Genomic DNA, 20,754 nt, shown 5'->3' with positions numbered 1-20,754 from the left:
TGACAATTCTCCAAAATCACAACTCTTAAACAAAGTAAATCTAATTCAGTAACTTATTAAAGTCTTTGCAAAAATAATCAGTTCTTGCAGAAAATTGAATTCGGATTCTTCAAAATAAAATAAGCTTATGCATCCAACCATATTAAGTCTTCTGCGTCATTACACATTTCGTTCCTGCACTGGTCCTTCATCTTGGGTGGCTCGCCATCTTTGTTTCTTGGTTCATTGGAATGAAATAGTTCATCATCCACAGAAGGTCAGTTTACAAACTTGTACCAAAATTTGACCAAATCCCTTGGTTTGATTTTACAGAACTAATTCCCAACTACACGGTAGGGATTTTGGACATTGGTCTCTACTGATATTGTCCCGTTATTGCTGCTGCATGTTATAGCTGTAGCTTCAATAAATCTTTTATCACTATTGTCTCTCCTCCAGGGGTTTCACCCTGAGGATTTCAAGTTATTAGAGTAAAGATACTCACTACCAATTCCACTCTTAACAGCTTATGTCTTCAGCTTCTAATCATTGCTGTGTTTTTCTTCTTGTCTGTCTTGTGTCCAGCTCAGCTCTCCCTTGCATAGTGTTTTTTTCCCAAATTCCTTTTTTTAAATCAGTAAACCTTGTCTTCATCCCTCCACAGGTAGAACTTTCTAACATTACAATTTTGGGTTTAATTAACCTGGGTTACAATTAGTTGGGTGGTATTAGTGATTATATAGGCATGTTCTGGTTGAATTACTTACATATAAACAAAATATATGTTTAAAGCAAAAGGAAAATTACTAAGCAGGGAGTGTAGTTCACCAGTGGACAAGGCAGCTGGGTTTAGCCTATTTGGTACCTTCAGTCTGCATCTGGAACAGAACTATACCATAGTAATTCTTCAGCCCTTACAAAGACACATTAATCTATTTTCATATGGCATACCATCAACATTAGGGCAACATTAGTGTAGCAGTTAGCATGATGGACACTATTACAGCTTAGGGCGGCGGAGTTTGGAATTCAGTTCTGATGCCACTTGTAATGAGTTTGTACATGAGCACATGGGTTTCCTCCCACATTCCAAAGACGTACTGATGATGGGCTAGTTAGTCTTTGTAAATTGTCCTGTGATTTGGCTAGGGATAAATAGGTGGGTTGCTGGGTGGTGTGGCTTGTTGGGCCGGAAGGGCCTGTTCTGCCTGCCATTCGTAAACTTGCTAACTCTTGGGGCCAAGGCAAGCTGGAAGCCGCATAATTGTGCTCCCACCAAGATACAAATTGGATTTCATATGGTTAGTGTTACGTGAGCAAGCTTCAAGCTGAAACCTTCAGCTGCTTGTTGTTGTGCAGTGTAGCATCGCCTTTGGAAAATGCAAGGTTATTAGGTTAAGGGAATTACCTAATTTCTTTGCCTTTTTGTTAATACTTTGGAAACTTCAACACGACGTGCGAGAACTAGCCATTCATGACATTGGCCCTGTGGTGATTAATTCAGCCAGTCAAAGGCATGCTTCATGCTGGTTGCACATTGAAATAATTGATGTGAACAGGCAGCACCTAATTGGTGTGCTACCCACTGTAACTAACGGCCACAGGTTACCGACTTTTCTGAAAACACAGTCCTTTTTAATGCTCATGGAATATAGTCTCCAAAGTCTGTCTTAGATAAAATTGAGATAATTCAAGAGTGAATAAGGGAAAATTTAAGATTCAAGCTTTTTTATTATCATTTCTACAGTACACAAGTGTAAAGGGAGACCAAAATAATTCTAACTCTGGGTGATGCAGCATACAAAATACAATGAGAATAAAGAACACAGTGAGTAAGAACAAAAATAGACACAATAAATAATGTGGCTGAAGTCTCCTGCAATTATGAAGAGACCATCCGGATGCTTGTTTTGCAGCGAGCTGATGATACTGTAGAGTTCTCCCAGTGCATCCTTGGCATGAGCACTCATGGGGGGAGTTAAATAGACAGTGGTGACAAGCGCAATAGTAAGCTCCCTGAGCTAACGATGTGGCCACTCAAATATACAGTATCATGATAGAGTGTGTATCACTTTTAAAATGAGCTAAAAAAAATGGGTAAGAACCTTTCTAATTGGGCATAGTGATCTATCATTAATGGAATTAAAGTCTGTGGGCTCATTTATAGATATGTGTTCTAAACCAGCTAATTTCCCCTGTATCTGCCACAAACTAACAATCTTGCATTTTTGTCAAGATCCACGAAATCTAAGTTCTGTTGTAGACGGCTGAGAGAATGCTATTTCTCAGAGTTTTATGAAATAACATCAGATTGTTTAAGCAACAAGAAACAATCTTGTTAACTAAACAACAGGGTGCAAATCTGCAGTTGTAAATTACAGAGAAGGGACATTGCCATGCTTGTTGAGAGAATTACGTTCCTCGCTTGTTTTCAAAATGCCCAGAGGCAGGGAATGTGGTTCCACTGGCTTTGCCGATACTTTGTATTTTAATCTGAGTTTCTCTTGTCATTAAAACCATGTTTGCACACAATTAATCTCAGAGCAAATTGTTAAATATTGACTGTGCTGTTCCAGTTTAATGTAATTTATAGAAATTTACAAACTCTGACAACCTGTAGACAGAAGAGGATAATGTTAGTAGAACCAAATGTTCCTTATATCTTGGAATCAATTGTTAGCTTCAAGTCTTTCCAAAGACTAGAAGGGCATAATTTAAAAGCAGATTGGGTTTTGATTTTAATTCATGCATGAGGCTTGACGGTAGTACATTATAAATAGCATGCATTGTCATTTCTCTGAATGAACTTGTCAAATACAAATATTCTCATTCATGGACTATCCCAGTAACTTGGACTAGCACATGTAAGTTCATGACGATTTAATTTATAGAAGACTTTGACAAGCAATAGACAATATTTTTATGTATTAATATTTGAAGGCTCCCATAGAATTAAGACCAACAATACAACCAATATTCAGTTCCAGCATTGTATTTCATCAGACATTGTTGCCTACCTTGGATTCCTTTTCTACTAATACACAATTGATGGTTGCCAACCAGTTGCTTGAACTGTGAATATTGTATCCCGATATAATAGTTCTTAATGTGAGCCACAGGATTTTCTGAATGAATCATGATAAGTTTACTGTTTCAATGAAAATTACTAAAATATATAAATAAAACAGAAATGAATATATATAATTTAGTTGGAACCATGAATGAAATGAATGGGAAAATATGCTAGATGATGCAAATAAGGCAGCAAAACAACTGATATATTTTACCTGCCAGATATATTTGGAAAAAAAAACAAATTAAACTAACAGTTACAAAGAAAAAACCCTGCATTTTCATAACAAGAGGCTATTAAAGCTTTCGTTGGAAAACTCAAACTTATCAGCAGCAATACTGTACGTGGCAAGCTTATACCAACCCCTTCATTGGCCACTCTTCAAATAGAATTGCAAGATAATGATCTGATTGTTTAGCTTGATCATTTGAAACAACTGCCCACTGATATGGAATTTTGGTTCGGAGACCTGCTGGAGTTGCATATTCCAGATTGGGTGATGGATCCATTTGGGGTGAATGTGAATGATGTTGACATATTTTCAAAAACTCACTAGTTTGCAACAGTCATAAGAATTTCACTAAGTACTCAAAGTAAAAATATTAAGCACTTTTTTGTTGCTGGTTGGAAGAATATTATATAAATTATAACTAAAGTATCTTATTCAGAGCTTTGAAATTGTTTTATTTTTCAGATACACCTGTAACATTATATTTAGCATATAATATTATCCAGAACCTATTGAAACATAAATATTGACTTACCTTAGAATAATTAGTACAACTGACCAAAAAAAACTTCAGCAACTAATGAAGACTGTGGACAGTGGACAGAGGTAAATGGAAATCATGAGCGTGCAGTGAGCAGCAAAAGTTTGAGAAGCACTGCCCTAACAAACATCAAATCCACATGTACAACAAAACTGGAGTCAGTCCTGATTGTAGAATGTTGTTTCTCTCGTTGATATAGGAATTATACAGAAACAGCTTGTATTCCCAAAGGAAACAGACATTGGAGTTGGATAATTCAGTAAATGTATGGGTGAAAATCTATTGCAGGCCTCCACTGAGTAAAGAGGAGGCACCTGATTATAAACACAAGAGATTCTGCAAATGCTGGAAATCATGAGCAACGCATGCAAAATGCTGGAGATACTCAACACATCAGGCAGCATCTATGGAGAGGAATAAACATTTGACATTTCAGACCAAGACCCTTCATCAGACTGGAAAGGAAGCTGGAAGAAGGTAGAATAAGAAGGAGGGGAAGGAGATGAAAACAGGTGAGAGTGGAGGAGGGTGGTTGAAGTAAGAAGCTGGAAGGTGTTTCGTGAAAGAGGTAAAGGACTGAAGAAAAGGGAATCTGATAGGAGAGGACAATGGACCGTGGAAGAAAGGGACCATGGAGGGACACGAGAGGAAGGTGATGAGCAGGGGAGGAGAAGGGGTGAGAGAGGGACCAGAAGGGGGAATGAGAAAAGAGAGAAGCGGAAGTAAGATGTTATAGGAATTGATGTTCATGCCATCCAATTGTAGACTACGCAGACGGGATATGAAGGGTTGCTTCTCCAACCTGAGTGTGCCTTCATTGTAGCAATAGAGGAGGCCAAAGAAGTTGAATTGAAATGTGTGACTACTGAGAAATCCGATTCTTTTGTGGCAGATGGAGCAAAGGTGCTCAATGAAGCATTTCTCCCAATCTCTATTGGATTTCACCAATGTAGAAGAGACTTCACCAAGAGCACTGGCCATGGTAGATGATCCTGACAAACTTGTAGGGGGAGGGTCGACACGCCTGGAAGGACTGGTTGGAGCCCTTAATGGTGGTGAGAGACAGGTGTAGCATTTGTCCCACTTGTCTGGAGAGAGCTCAGTAGAGAGGGATGAGTTGACAAGAGAATTATGTAGAGTACCTGATGTTTTGGCAGGCCTAGAACCAGATGGGGTTTGTCTCGGATTGCTCTGGAAGGCAAAGGAAGAGGTTGCCGGGGCTCTGGCTGAGATTCTGAAATCTTTGCAGGGCACAAAAGTGCCGGAGGACAGCAAACGAAGTTCCTCTTTCCAGGAAAGGTAACTGGGAAGAGTTGGGAAACTATAGATCTTGAATCCAGATATTGGCATCAGGGAAGAGACGAGCGGAAAACAAAACTTCTGAGAGTGAGGATGAATGAACACTTGGAAAGGTGGGGATTATTTAGAAACAGTCAACATGTCATTGTCAAGAGTAAATTCTACCACTCCAAGGAACTCAGTGAGGGTGGAGCAGTAAATGTTCTCACTCTATTTGCTTTCTTTTTGCACTTCTAATTTAAATATATATATACACACACATCTATATTTCTTATTGTAATTAATAGTATATTTTTATGCATTACACTGTGCTGCCACCGCAAAACAAGAAATTTCACAACATATGTCAGTGATGATAACCTGATTCTGATTCTGATTATACAGACTTTAATAAAGTTTTTGACACATTTCCACATGGGAGACTGGTTCAGAAGGTCAGGACCTATGGGATCCGGGATAAGCTGGTAAACTGGATCCAAAACTGGCAATTGTAATAGAAAGAGAGTGATAATAAAGGATGTTTTTCTTTCCCATTGGATGCCAGTGACCTGTGGTATCCCACAAGGATCAGAGCTGGGACAGTGACTATTTTTAATAAAGGTCAATGACACTGATGCAGATATTAGTGACAATTATTAAGTTAACAGATGACAAGAAAGCTGGTGTAGAAGGTAGTCTCAGGTTGCAGAAAAACAATCAGTGTTGTTGAACTGGGTTGACAGATGACAGATGGAGTTTAATTCAGACAAATGTGAGATGATCTATTTTGGGAGCATTAATGAGGTTGGGATACACACTGAAAATGACGGGGACTTAGGGAGTTTTAAAGAACAGACAGATCTCAGGAATATAAGCCCATCGATCTTTGAAGCTGGCAATGCAAGCAGACAACATGGTTTGGAAAGTATATGGGATACTGGCCTTCATTAGTTGAGACATTGACAACAGAAATGGGGGGATTATGTTCTAACTTTATTATACCTTGGTTAGACCTCAACAAGAGTGCCATTCTGGTCACTTGTGGCATAGGACAGATGTGATAGAGCTGAAGATAGTGCAAAGGGGATTTACCAGAATATTGCTTGGGAGGACAAACTGCAGTTTCCAGATCAGTTCTCCATGAAGCAGAGAAGGTCAAGAAGGCACATGACAGGTATATAAAATTCAAGATCAGATTTATTATTACCGACTTTGGTGGGAAATTTGCTGTTTTGCAGCAGCAATTCAGTGCGGAGATACAGGATACTCTGAATTACAAAAAAAAGATAAAAGGAACACCAAAGTAGTGCTCATGAGTTTGTGGATCTTTTGATTGGGGGGGCGGGGGGGGCAAGAAACTGTTTCTGAATTGTCGAGTGTGAGTCTTCATCTCCTGTAACTCCTTTCAGATTGGTTGAGGAGAAGAGGGATGTCTGGATGGTGGGAGTCCTTTGTCATGGATGTCACCTTCTTGAGGCACCACATTTTGAAGATGTCTTCAGTCGTGGGGAGGGTTGTGCCCATAATCTAGCTGTCTGAACCTACAACTCTCTGCGCCCTCTTTTGATCCTGTGATTGGAGCCTTTACACCAGGCAGAAATGCAAACAGTCAAAATACTGTCCACTAGATGTCTGTATAAATTTTCCAGAGCCTTTGGTAACATACCAAATCTTAATTCCTAACAAAGTACAGATGCTCATGTGCCTTCTTTGTGATTGCATCAATGAGTTGGGCCTAGAATAGATATTCTGATTTGTTAAGGGCCAGGAATGTGAAGCTGCTTACTTTCAATGACTGACCTCCTGATGAGGACTGGTGTATGACCTCCAATTCCCCTTACTGAAGTCTGCAATCATTTCCTTAGGCTTGCCAATATTGTGTGTGAGCTTGTTGTTGTGACATCACTCCTGATCTGTCTCACTCCTGAACACCTCTTTGTCACCATCTGAGACCAGTGATGATGAGGGGTGTATATCAGGTAGACTGCAGATATTTTCTCCCCATTTCATACGTAAATAAAATCAGAGGGCATAAGTTGAGGGGAAGAAGGAAGGGATTCAGAGGAGATACAGGGGCGACCTTCTTCAACCAGAGAGTGATAAGTACCTAGAATGAACTGCCTGAGAGAGTGGTTGATGCTGGGTCACTGACAGACTACAGATAGATAGTGACAGATAGATACTGACAGATAGAGGACTACAGACCAAGTGCAGACAATGGGGTTAACACAGAAAGGTGCCCACTGGTCAGCATGTGTGGGATGTACTGACTAGTCTGTTTCCATGTTGCCCAATTCAACAATTACATTATTCGAAGGATATTATCTACAGGGAACAGCTGAATTAATGATGAGAAGCAGAAATAGATGAATTTTGGCTCCGTCTACTCCAATTTGACAAAAATGGAATCTTTTGAGAGCACTTAGAGTTGTTCTAACCTCCTAATAACTTGAATGAGATATTCATTAAGAATGAGATCTTAAAAGAAAAATAGTATTCAAATGTTAAGAATAACCATGGCTATGACACATTTAGGATGAAGTATTGTGGGAGTTTTCCTTTCTGTATCTAATACATTACAGGACACTTTGGTAATCGAATGCTCATGAGTGTAAGATGCAGGAAAGTGCATTCTTGGCATCAAACCTCACGTTCTGGACCAAATTTTAAACATTTCACTACAACTCATATTCTGTGTGTTCAATATTCATTCCAAACTACAAAATGCAGTGTTGCTTGGCATTTCACTGCTGTACTGAACTTCCTCCTGTTGCTGGAGGCAACATCCTCCATCCTGTTGGATGTTACATGAGATATCATATATGCAACAGTGTCACCCTTTTAAACCTATTTGACAGGGCATAACTGTCTTTTAGCATTTAATCCTCACGACAGTACTTCTATCTCTGCAATACAAGGACAGATCTGCATTGAAGCCTGAGTGTATAATAACTGTGAGATTTCCAATACTGAATGGAAATCTAATTCAAGCAGGATTTTAAAAAAAAACAGAATTCACAATGGATGCAGCTATTGAACATAGAATCTTGCAGTAAGAAATTATTTTCAGAGAAGACAGAATGAAAAATAAGGACAACTGCCATTCTCAGTGCTTGCATTGATGGCATCATGACATTCAATAGAAATAAGTCCCGTTAGATGGCTTAATGAAAAATATTGGCACAGCAAAAAGTTATTATTTAATAATGCTGTTCCAGCAACTGCATTGTGTCTTCAGCTCCTAAATCCTGAGTCATACAGAACTCTTTATTTCCTGCCTTTGAGGACTATCTTGCTTTTGATAACCACAAAGCACCTTGATTGCTTCAAGAAATTCATTTTCACTGAGTTATATTTGAAAGCTGATGAGTGAAGCTATCACCTTTTTTGAATAAGACACTAGCAAAGACTTCACTTCATCTATCTGAATTGACAGTTTAAGTGAGAGAGATTACATTCTCTTCTGGATGGTCTCAGGTTCATAATTTTACTTTACAGATCCTAGTGTACCATATAATAACATGTGCAATACAGCAGTACTACTGCTTAATTAATAAATAAGTAGATACTAAATATAGTTGAGAGACTCTGGCATGCTTCCACTAGAGGTAAATAAATTTATCACAGCAAAGTAAACTCTGCTTTCCCTTTTACTGTTAATTTTCAATGGGTACACACTACTCTCATTGCAAGAGATTCAAGGTGAAATAATTAGTTGATTATCATATTGAATAATGATGTTAACACAGTTGGTTGAATTGACTTCCCAATGTCTGGAAGTGTTACAAAACCAGTGATGACTTAGGCTACGTCCACACTAGACCGGATAAATCCATAACCGGAGCTTTTTCTCTTCAATTTGATCCTCTGTCCACACTGAAACAGCGTTTTCCTCCCCCGAAAACAGAGTTTTTCTGAAACGTCCTCCAGAGTGTGTAAATTTGAAAACACTGATTGTGCAGAGCAGTGTGGACGGGGTAAACGGATATTTTTAAAAACGCTCTCATGACACGCTGGAACAGATGGCAGCAGCGCGGCATTTCATTGTTTTCTTGAACACAACTCCCCCACACAACCTAACAATTTCAGAACAGACAGCAACGAGACTGAAGCCAGAAGAGTTAGAAATGTACTCACCAAATACTTTGACCCATAGCTTACTGAATAAATAACCATACTCACTTTGCCCTGTTTTCTGTCCTTGCTTGTATGAAGGTGGCTTACCTATTTATGCAAGTACTTCTCTGACAATAGATGTGTAACTGCCGAATGTAACCTTGTATGGAAATAGAAGATAACACTGATGCAGGCATGTTTTATACATTTAACAAGGTGCTTTATTAATGCAACAGAGTTAGTCAGTTTTTCAATGTTCGTCGTCAGCCAGGTCAAACTGTCCGTGAGCTCCCCGTCAGTTGCCTCCATACGCTCCAGAATTTGTTTTTTTAGTTTTAAGTCCTCCTGCATGAGAGCCAACAGCAAGTCCTTTTAAGTTTTTCTAATCTGTAACTGGACAAACGCGCACCAAGTATCATCAACATCATCATCATCATCATAAAAATGCCATGCCCAGTTTGAGCTTTGACTGCCATGGCCCACACACTCCTGTTTCGGGTCAAGTGGATCAATTCATTGGTATTCATTTCCAGTTCTCTGGCTGCTGTCTCCATCATCATTTGTCTTTGTCTTCCTCTTGCTTTCTTCCCTTCAATCTTTCCCATATTTACCATGCATTCTAACTCCTCTGTCCTAATCACATGTCCAATGAATTTACGTTGCCTTTTCATGATCTCATACATTATTCCTCTTTTTATGTTTGCTCTGTTCATGGCATCCTCGTTAGATATTCGTTTCATCCATGATATTCTTTGCATCCTCCTCAAAAACCATATCTCTGCTATTACAATTGGTTTCCTCATTTTACTAGATATTGTCCAACATTCTGAGCCATATGACATAACTGGATAAACATAACATTTCAGTACTCTGAGGCGGGTTGTCATGCCTAGTTTAGTATTGGTCAGTATACCCTTCATTCTCGTAAAGGTGTCTTTTGCCATCCCTATTCTTCTTTTGATGTCCAAGTCGCACCTGCCATCTGATGTCACCCAGCTTCCTAAGTAGCAAAAGTTCTGTACTTGTTTTATGTCTTCCCCATTTATTCTCAGCCTGCAGATAGCATTCTCCTTCTTTTTGGATACGACCATACATTCTGTCTTTTTGCATTTGATAGATAGACCCATTTTTGCACTTTGTTCAACAATTATATCAATTAAGTTTTGTAGTTCTTCCTCCGTACTTGCAATTAACACAGTGTCATCTGCATAGCTGAAATTGTTGATCTTTTCACCGCCAACTTTGATTCCCAAGATGTCTTTTATGTTTTGTAATATTGTTTCACTATACACATTAAATAAATCAGGGGAGAAAACACTCCCTTGTCTAAAGACTCTCTTGATTTTCATAAACTGACTCACTTCTCCATCTAGTCTTACAGCGGCAGTTTGTTCCCAGTACAGATTTCTGATTAGGCAGAGGTCTTTTGAATCTAGATCTAGAGTATTCTGTAATATTTAAAATACCTTATTGTGCTTCACTTTATCAAATGCTTTTGTGTAGTCGATAAAACAAGCAAACAAACCTTTTTGCACTTGAATAGCTCTTTCTTATAGTATCCTTAACATCAATATTGTGTTTCTTGTACCTTTATCTTTCACAAAACCACATTGTTCTTTGCCTATTTCAGCTTGTATCTTGCTTTTAGCTCTTGTCATCAAAATTCTTAGAAGTATCTTGGTGATATGACTCATTAAACTTATGGTACTGTGTAGTTCACATTCTATTGCTCCTGGTTTCTTAGGAAGAGTGATAAATACGGATTTTTTCATCTCTTCTGGTATTATTCCAGTCTCATAAATGTCATTGATTAAATCAGTAAGTTTTTCAATTCCATAATCTTCAAGGGCAATAATTTGTTCTATTACTAATTCATCAGGACCTGCTGCCTTTCCTTTCTTCATCTTATTTATTGCATTATGAACTTCAGATTTTAAAATACTTGGACCTTCAATGTTTTTCTAAATTTCTGGTTTTTCGCCAAGTACGCCGTTTCCTCTTCGCTTGTTTTCTGTGTGTACTGCACATGCTCAGTAGGAGGAGATTCGCCCAAATATCCATTCTAATGTGGATGGAGATATTTTTTTAAATGCCTGGTGTGGACACCTATCGTTTTTACGCGAAACCGGCGTTTTCAAAATTATCCGGTCTAGTGCGGACGTAGCCTTAGGTAGTCTTTTGTATGTACAATTGTTTTGCTTTATCTTTTTAAATAATTATTTTGGATTTAATTCACAAAATCTGAGTTTCTGCTCACATAACACTCTATCCATTATATTTGAAACTTTAAGCAATAGCTGCAGAGAATGAGGGGAATAAAGAATGAAAGAAGGAAAGAAAGAACAAAGGGGAGAGGGAGGAAAAGAACAAAATAAATTGGCCACTTCACAACTTCAGGTTATCTGAAAACACTCTACAGTTAACAAATTACTTTTAAAGGATAGTCACTGTGCAGCAACCTCCCTTAGCCAGCAATATCTCAATGAACAAAATTTGTCTTTTAAATTATGTTGATTCAGGCATAATTAGTGTATAATCATAAAACAGTACAGTACAGTGCAGGCTCGTTGGCCCATGATGTTGTGCCAATCTTTTAACCCACTCCAAGATCAAGCTAACCCTTCCCTCCCACATAGCCCTTCATTTTTCTTTCATCCATGTGTCTCTCTAAGTATCTCTTAAATATCCCTAACGTATCCACTTTTATCACCATCCCTGGCAATTCTATGCACCCACCACTCTCTGTTAAAATATATTACCTCTGACATCCCCTCTATACTTTCCTCTAATCACATTAAAATTTGTCCTCTCACATTAGCCATTGCTGCTCTGGGAAAAAAGATACTGGCTGCCCATTCTAACTATGCCTCTTATCATCTTATACACCTCTGTCAAGTCTCCTCTCATCCTCCTCCTTTCCAAAGAGAAAAACCGCAGCTTGCTCAACCCTTCCTCATAAGACATGCTCTTACCAGACAATATCCTAGTAAATCTCCTCTGCACCTCTCTAAAGCCTCTACATCCTATCTATAATGAGGCAACTAGAGCTGAACACAATTGTGGTCTAACCAGAGTTTCATAGAACTGCAGCGTTACCTTGTGGCTCTTGAGCTCAATCCACCAACTAATGGAGGCCAATACATCATAGACCTTCTTAAACACCCTATCAAACTGTGCTGCTAATTTGAGGGATCTATGTATGTGGACGCCAAAATCCCTCCGTTTCTCCACACTGCTAAGAATCCTGCCATTAATCTTGTACTCTGCCTAGAAGTTTGACCTTACAAACTTCACTTCACAGTTCTCCAGACTGAATTCTATCTGTACTCCTCAGCCCAGCTTTGCATCCTGTCAATGTCCCATTGTAACCATGGCAAACCTGCACTGTCCACAACATTATCAGCCTTTATGTCATCTACAAACCCACCGTTCTACTTATTTTCCCAAGCCATTTATAAATAAATAAATTTCAATCAGACTCATGAAGCATGACCTGCCCCTTACAAAACCTTGCTGTCTATCCTTACTCAAATGATGCTTCTCCAAATGTTCATAAATTCTATCTCTGTAAGAATCCTCTTTAATATTTTAACTACAACTAATGAAAGACTCACTGGTCTGTAATCCACGGCCTCCTCTACTGTAAAGATGAAGCCACACTCAGGCTGGAGGAACAACACCTTATATTCCGTCTGGGTAGACTCCAACCTGATGGCATGAACATTGACTTCTCAAACTTCAGCTAATGCCCCACCTCCCCCTCGTACCCCATCTGTTATTTATTTGTATACACATATTCTTTCTTTCTCTCTCCTTTTTCTCCCTCTCACTATACCCCTTGCCCCTCCTCTGGGTTTTCCCCCCCTCCCCCTTTTCTTTCTCCCTAGGCCTCCTGTCCCATGATCCTCTCATGTCCCTTTTGCCAATCACCTGTCCAGCTCTTGGCTCCATCCCTGCCCCTCCTGTCTTCTTCTATCATTTTGGATCTCCCACTCCTCCTCCCACTTTCAAATCTCTTACTAGCTCTTCTTTCAGTTAGTCCTGACGAAGGGTCTCAGCCCGAAACGTCGACTGTACCCCTTCCTAGAGATGCTGCCTGGCCTGCTGCATTCACCAGCAACTTTGATGTGTGCTGCTTGAATTTCCAGCATCTGCAGATTTCCTTGTGTCTGGTCTGTAATTCCCAGTATTACCTTATTTCCTTTCTTGATCAAACCATTTGACAACCTCCAATCTTCTGGTACCACTCTTGTGGCCAGTGATTACTTAAAGATCAATGGTTCAGCAATCTCTTCCATTCTGGCCCTGAGGACTTATCTATCCTAATGTTTTTATTTCAAAAGCTCTAGTGCATCCTCTTTTTTAACTTTGACATGTTCCAGCACATTAACCTCTTCTATGTTGACTGCAAATTCATCAAGGTCCCTCTCACTTGTGAATACTGAAGTAAAACATTCATTAAGGACCTCTCCTACCTCTTCCAACTCCAGGCACAACTCTGCTTTTATCCCTGATCTAGACATTCTCCTGTTCTACGGTACACATAAAATGCCTTGGGGTTGTCTAATCCTGTTCAGCAAGGCCTTCTCATGTACCCTTCTAGTCACCTTAATGTTCCTGGCTACCTTATATCTCTCAAGATTTTTGCTTCCTGAACCTTAATTATCCCTCCTCCTTCCTCTTGAGTAAATGGTTTGTCGTTTACTGGATGGAACAACAGATACAACCCCTCTGTTATTGTCTGAAATTTCAGGACACTTTCTCTGTGGCAAGTATATCCTTTAAGTATCAAGACCAAAACTACAGATAATGCTCTGGGCGCCACCTCTCAGTCTTGACATTCTAAAAGAGTGTATTGGATTTCAGTTTATCATATTGTGTGAGATGAGGCAGCACTCTCTCCATTGTTACACCAAAGCATCATTCTCAGTCTTCAGAAATGGGGCATGAACTTTCTTACTTGCAACTGAAGGCAAGCTCATGTGATTTTGAAGGCAGGAATGAACTTCTCTGTTACCTATCTTCCAGTCTTTTTAACTTAAGACTTCGCATTGTATCGGACATAGAAAAGATAAATTGTTAAATACTTGACCTTTCAGGCTTAAAAATAATGATTTCCATTAGTGCAAGGCTGGGGTTCTGAACCTTCTTTATGCCATGGACCCTTTTGACAGTCCTGTGAAGCCTATGGACCCCTTCTCAGAATAATGTAATTAAAAATATAAAATAAAATACATAGGATTACAAAAGAAACCAATTATATTGAAATACAGTTATCAAAATATTAACAAAATAAAAATTTGTAACACAGTAATCTATGTGCTTCTTTATTAACGCATTAAGTAACAAGATTATACATTTAAAATACAGGCAAGTTAAACTAAATTGTACTTTTTAAAGACATCAGTGTGAAGGCTTTTGTTGCTTTGCTTGAATAATAACATTGAACTGTGGGGTGGTCTTTGACAAAGCAACATGCATGTCACATTGAACATCCAAACAATTTCAATTTTCTGTTTTAATGATTACAAGTGTTGAAACTCAATGTTAAGTTTTTAAGTAATTTGTTTGAGAAATCAGCAAAGAAATAAGTAATATGTACGTTAATTAAGAGAAAGGTAAGATACTCGAGAAATTTGTATGCAAATTAAGTAAAATAAGACAGATTTTACAATTTATCCAAAGTTTTAACACTTTTAATGGCTTTTAGATATTTGGATAGACACAGGATTACAGCAATAGCTCAGGCATCATATTCTTCCTGGAATTCAGCTATTGTTGCACATGGAGTTACGTGGTATTACAAAAGGCCACGTGGCCTTACAGAGAGTTAGGAATTCTCATTTGAACTGTCCAGCTTTGCAAACAACAATAACAAACAAAAATACAACTCACCCCCTCCCACACATTGATCAGAAAGCAATTGTAGATAGGGAATAATGGAGAACAACGTAGATGTCTGGGTCACAAATGTGCGATACTTCACTGTTTGCTGGCTGAATGTCTACCAGGTGCAGGGCCGCCCAATAGTTAGGCCAGCTAAGTGATGGGATCATCTGCAGTCAGGAAGGCTGGAGTTATGTTTGATCTTGTGGCGGGTCTAATAGCTACCATAATTACAAAGTAGTGATGAGCATGCTGCAAAAGATACTGTGAGATATTTGTAACAGCTGTAATATGACATGAAACTATCTGTTATTTCTATTGGTGAAAAGGTCGCAGGTACCGCTAATACCACTGTGCTTTGTTGCCTACATTCATAACTGAAGGAAAAATGCTAAATTTCAGTTAAAGATTAGTGAAAATAAAGATACAAGTTTTTTTCCCATCCAAGTACACGGACCCCAGGATAGGAACCCTGGTGTAAAGGCATTCTTTAAAAGATATTTCTCTTTAAGATTATGATAGGGTTACAGTATGAGCTGCAAGTCTATGTTTTATCTCCAATAATTACATTATATTGATTTTATGACTTTGTTCCCTGTGCTATACAGTAGGTCAGATGCCTCGACCATCACTGTGGGACATCACCCATAAAATTATATGGTGCAACATTTCTGCACAGCTTAGATATACCACCCATGTTCACCTACTGCATCCACCACACAGTGCCCCTTTCTTTCATCTGTTTGGGACTGAATTGCAACTGTGAAACTTGCAAAATATTTTTTAACTTAACTTTTGCTTTGCTAATTTATTGGCATAAGAATTAAGAGTGAGAGTAAGCTATCTGGTATTTCAAATTTACTCCCCATTTATTAAGACCATGATTGATCTTCAACCTCAATCTTCCTGCATTATCCCCATATACATTGTTCCCCTAACCTCCTGAAACATGTCCGTTTCTGTCTGGAATGAAGTGAAAGCCAATCAGGATGCCTCTTATTTCAGTCCTTATTCTGAGATTATAACTCGTAGTTTTAGATTCCTCGACCTGGGAAAACAACCTCACTGCATCTACCCTGTTGATCCCAAAAACTGTAATGTTACTCTTCCCCAATTCTGCACCGTCAACATCATGGGAAATGAAAATGGCCATAAAATGTATTTGCTGGGTATATAATTACTGTTTAAAAGTGTCCTTCATAGGCTGGGTACTGAACAGTGAAAAATGCATTTATATATGTCATCATAACCAGTCTACAAAATGATCCTTGTGCAGACTTCTAGTGCCTAATTTTTAACTTTTAACTTTTCTATCATTCTGCATGGTGCTGCAGTTACTGCACCAAATGGGTGAAAGGCTGGTGAGATAGATGTCAAGAGCTGCAAATCAGGACATCAAATACATGCTGATTTGACTTTGGACTCTTTTGTGCCACCATGTATGGAACTAACCGAAACTCAGTGGTTTACAGGCTCAGCAAAGTCATGGGCAAGGGAACAAAGTGGAGGGTCACAAGTTCTGAGATGTGAGGGTAGGCAGTGTTTCATAAGTCAGGGAAATCGTTTTATTCAAGGTTCAAGGTAAATTATTATTATATATGTCATCATGTACAACCCTGTGATCCATTTTCTTGCAGGCATATTCAATAAATCCAGAATAGAATTTTAACCATAACAGAATTAATGAAGGACCATTTGGGCATTCAACCAGTGTGCAAAAGACATCAAACTGTGAAGGTACAAAAAGAAAGAATAATAATAATAATAATAATAAATAAACAAACAAACAAATAAGCAAGCAAGCAATACATATTGAGAACATAAGATGAAAAATCCTTGAGAGTGAGTTCATAGTTTATGGGAACATTTCTATGGTGGGCAAGCGAAGTTGAGTGAAGTTATCCACTTTTGTTCAAGAGCCTGATGGTTGAGGGGTAATAACCGTTCCTGAACTTGGTGGTATGAGACCTGAGGCTCCTATATCTTCTTCCTGATGGAAACAGCAAGATTATTGAAACCCTTGTCACAAAAATAAGCACTTTTAAATACTGTATGAATCCATTGCCTCTGAATACAAAGTTACTGAAAATATCTCATAAGAAATATATATAAAACCATTGTGTCAAGAATGCTGCAATCAACTTACTTGTAGCAAAATAAAAAAGACTAAAGTTTTCAAATGTAGTTTTTAGAGCCTATTCATGAAAACAAAACTAGTCAACTGTTAAACCTTTCAGAAAGTTTGCAAATGAGGGCATTTTGATATTGATAAATTCGCCCTGTAGGCATCCTTGCTTTGTTATTGTGGCCTGGCTTTTGAATTCCAGAGCAGAGGACTGCAGAAATTTGTTTTGTACCAAACGGAAATTGTGTTGGTAACACTATTTTAACCAAGTTGCACCAATAAAATCCATGCGATTAAGTACATACTTCTGGCCATAATCTTTATTATAAGACAGACTTTCAATCATTTTGTTAGTCAGATTATCATTGAGTGAAGGCTTCTCCTGACTTTGACCCTGGAGTGGTTACTAATTTCCATATATCGCCTATTCTATTTGCTAGGTGATCATTATTTCCTTCTCATTAAAATCTAATATTATCCGCTTTGTGTCATTTTCTATCAGCCTAGTATAATTTGGTCTGTTTTACAGTGTGCGGCTCTGACTTAGCCCAAGCAAACTTCTTCTACAAGAATGGAGAGTATATTTGCACGCTGGATTATCAACGGCTCTATGGCACACGCTGTGACAGTTGTAAGGAGTTCATCGGGGGAGAGGTGATCTCAGCTCTGGGAAGGACATTCCATCCAAGATGCTTTGTCTGCACAGCCTGCAGGTAATATAGCATCAGTCAAATTAGAAAATTGTGATTTAAGGGTTCAAGTTGTGAAATAATTTTAGCATTAGCAACAAATTTTAAATATTTATGGCTCTGTGAATATTTAGGTCGAATGTGTTGTGAGAATGTAATGAAATGCCCTGGTGACGGTGTCCATAGCTCAGTGGAAAAGGCTCATGTCATATCAATAGAGGACAGCAGTGCTCAGTTTTATCAGTAAAGTCGGGTGCTGCTCTCCTCTACAGATAGGACATCCTCTGATGGCCATTGTAGAACCAAACTGATTGATGTTGGCTGATGACGCCTTTGTGACCTTCGGTGGCTTTGTGTGCACCCTAGTTTCTTGTTCTTCATTTTGTCTTGCAGCAGGGTAACTGCTTGTCTCCATCACTATCATCCTCTCATGCTTTATTTCCATTTAATCCAGCGCCACTACTGCCTCCGAAGTCACAAAGCACAGCTGCTACTAAAAGACAGCTCTCCAGCAGCTATTTGCTATAGAATACTCTTCCAAACTTGGCAAGAGCAGCTAGAAAATGATTATCCAGAGATTTTCCATAATGCTGATGGGATGCACATGAAAAAAATGCTTGTTTGTAATTTATGAGTGCTCTTACCATATTTTTTGAGTATAATTAAATATCAACAGTTCAAACACTTACAGGCATCAGTTTCTCAAGGGTCCTAATTTAAGTGCTGGGTTTCTAGTTATATATGTGAATTAGTTGATCATTCAATTAAGGCAGATTCCTACTACACCTAAAGTGTGAGTTACTCGTTCTGTCATACTACCCAAGTAGCTGGATACTGCTATTTACAAGGTGGCAAAAGAACGGTTGCTGAAGTTCCCTGTTCTAAAAATAATCATATCCCTGCACAACACATTGCTGATTCTACATCGTTAACATTGTGGCACTCTTTCTTAGCACCTTGTCAAGCAGCATCTATGCTACTTCATCCTCTGGAAGTTTTTTTCTCATATTTATAAGTTGCTTTGTGTTCTGTGGGTACAGATGATGGTCCATTGATTCAAAAAATGCATTGGATATTTGACCATTTAGAACTGTCATGTCATGAATTATGTGCCCTATATACACACCTGGAGTGGAGAGCTGTTTCACCAAATTATTCCATGTACAATTAAAATGTTACAGTACTTTATAAGTTCAGTTACTTCCAGATATTTCCTTCTAAATAAATCTCCTTTCCCAGCTGTTGCTTACTCTTATCATTTTGCTGTGGATGCATTTCTAATTTTAGCACAAAAGCTATAAGGTTTGAGTTAGAACATCAAATATTGAACATAGAACTGTACAAGAACAGGTCCTTTGATCCACGGAGTTGTGCTGATCCAGTTAAGTTAGTAATCAAATGGACAACTAAACTAATGCCTTTTGCCTACACAATGTCCATATACTTCAATTTTCCTCACATTCATGTGGCGATCTAAATATCCCTTTAAAGTCTATAATGTATCTGCCTTTACCACAACTCCCGTTAAAGTTCAAAGTAAGTTTTATTATCAAAGTACATATAACCCTGAGATTCATTTTCCTGTTGGCATACTCAACAAACCTATAAAATAGTAACTATAACAGGATCAATGAAAGATCAACTAGAGTACAGAAGACAACAATCTCTGCAAATGCAAATATAAATAAATAGCAGTCAATAAAGGGAACATGAAATACCAAGATAAAGAATCCTTAAAGTGAGATCATTGATTGTAGGAACATCTCAATAGATAGGCAAGTGAGTGTAGTTATCCTCTTTGTTCAAGAGCCTGATGGTTGTGGGTAGTAACTGTTCTTGAACCTGGTGGAGTGAGTCCTGAGGCCCTTGTACCTTCTACATGACAGCAGCAGTGAGAAATTAACATGGCCTTGGTTTTGAGGATCTCTGATAACAGATGCTGCTTTCCTATGACAGTGCTTCATTTAGATGTGCTCAATGGTTGAGAGGGCTTTACTCATGATATACTGGGCCAAATCCACTACTTTTTGTTGTATGTTCTGTTCAAAGGCATTGGCATTTCCAGACCAGGCCACAATGCAGCCAATCAACGCACTCTCCACTACATATTTATAGAAGTCTGTCAAAGTTATAGATGTCATGCCAAATCTCTGCAGACTCCTAAAGAAATACAGGCACTGTTGTGTTTTCTTCACATTCCAGGAACCCACCACTCTGTGTGAAAAAACTTGCCCCTTACATCTCCCTTACCCTCTGGTGTTATACATTTCAACTCTGGGAAAAAGATACTGGCTGTCTACTCTATCAATGCCTCTCATAATATTATAAACCTCTATCAGATCTTGTCTCAGACTCTGCTGCTCCAGAGAAAACAACCCACTTTTGTCCAACTTCTCTTCGTCGCACATGCCCTCTAATCCATGCAGCATCCAGGTAAACCTCTTCTATATCCTCTCTAAAACCCTTCTTATAATGAAGATCAGCCCTTTAAACTGTACGTAGTACTCCAAATATGGCCTAACCAGTGCTTTATAAAGCTGAAAAATAACTTCCTGACTTTTGAATTCAGTGCGTCGACCAATAAAGGCAAGCATGCCATTTACATTCTTAACCACATTATCAACCTGTGTAGCCACATTTAGGGAGCTATGAACCTGGACTCCATGATCCCTCTGTATATCAACACTATTAAGGATCTTGCCCTTAACAGTGTACTGTCTCTTTACTTTTGACCTACCAAGGTACAAGACTTCACATATGTCTGGGTTAAACTCCATCTGCCATTTCTCTGCCCATATCTGCATCTGATCTATATCCTGCTCTATTCTTTACTAGTCT

At 38.6% G+C, this 20,754-nt stretch overlaps 1 protein-coding gene across 1 annotated transcript in view; it reads left to right on the top strand.

Annotated features, from left to right (window-relative positions):
- The window catches only part of ablim3 (actin binding LIM protein family, member 3), a 323,415-nt gene that overhangs the window by 136,145 nt on the left and 166,516 nt on the right, over window positions 1–20,754 (top strand). Inside the window, exon 3 of the mRNA XM_072263720.1 lies at window positions 17,757–17,940. Coding sequence (XP_072119821.1) covers window positions 17,757–17,940 — 184 coding nt within the window. The remainder of the gene's footprint in view (window positions 1–17,756; window positions 17,941–20,754) is intronic.

The sequence above is a fragment of the Mobula birostris genome, chromosome 7 (assembly GCF_030028105.1).
Source record: "Mobula birostris isolate sMobBir1 chromosome 7, sMobBir1.hap1, whole genome shotgun sequence".
NCBI classification, from domain to species: Eukaryota; Metazoa; Chordata; class Chondrichthyes; order Myliobatiformes; family Myliobatidae; genus Mobula; species Mobula birostris.
The sequence above is the reverse complement of the archived record's forward strand: the minus strand, read 5'-3'. Positions and strand labels throughout refer to the sequence as shown.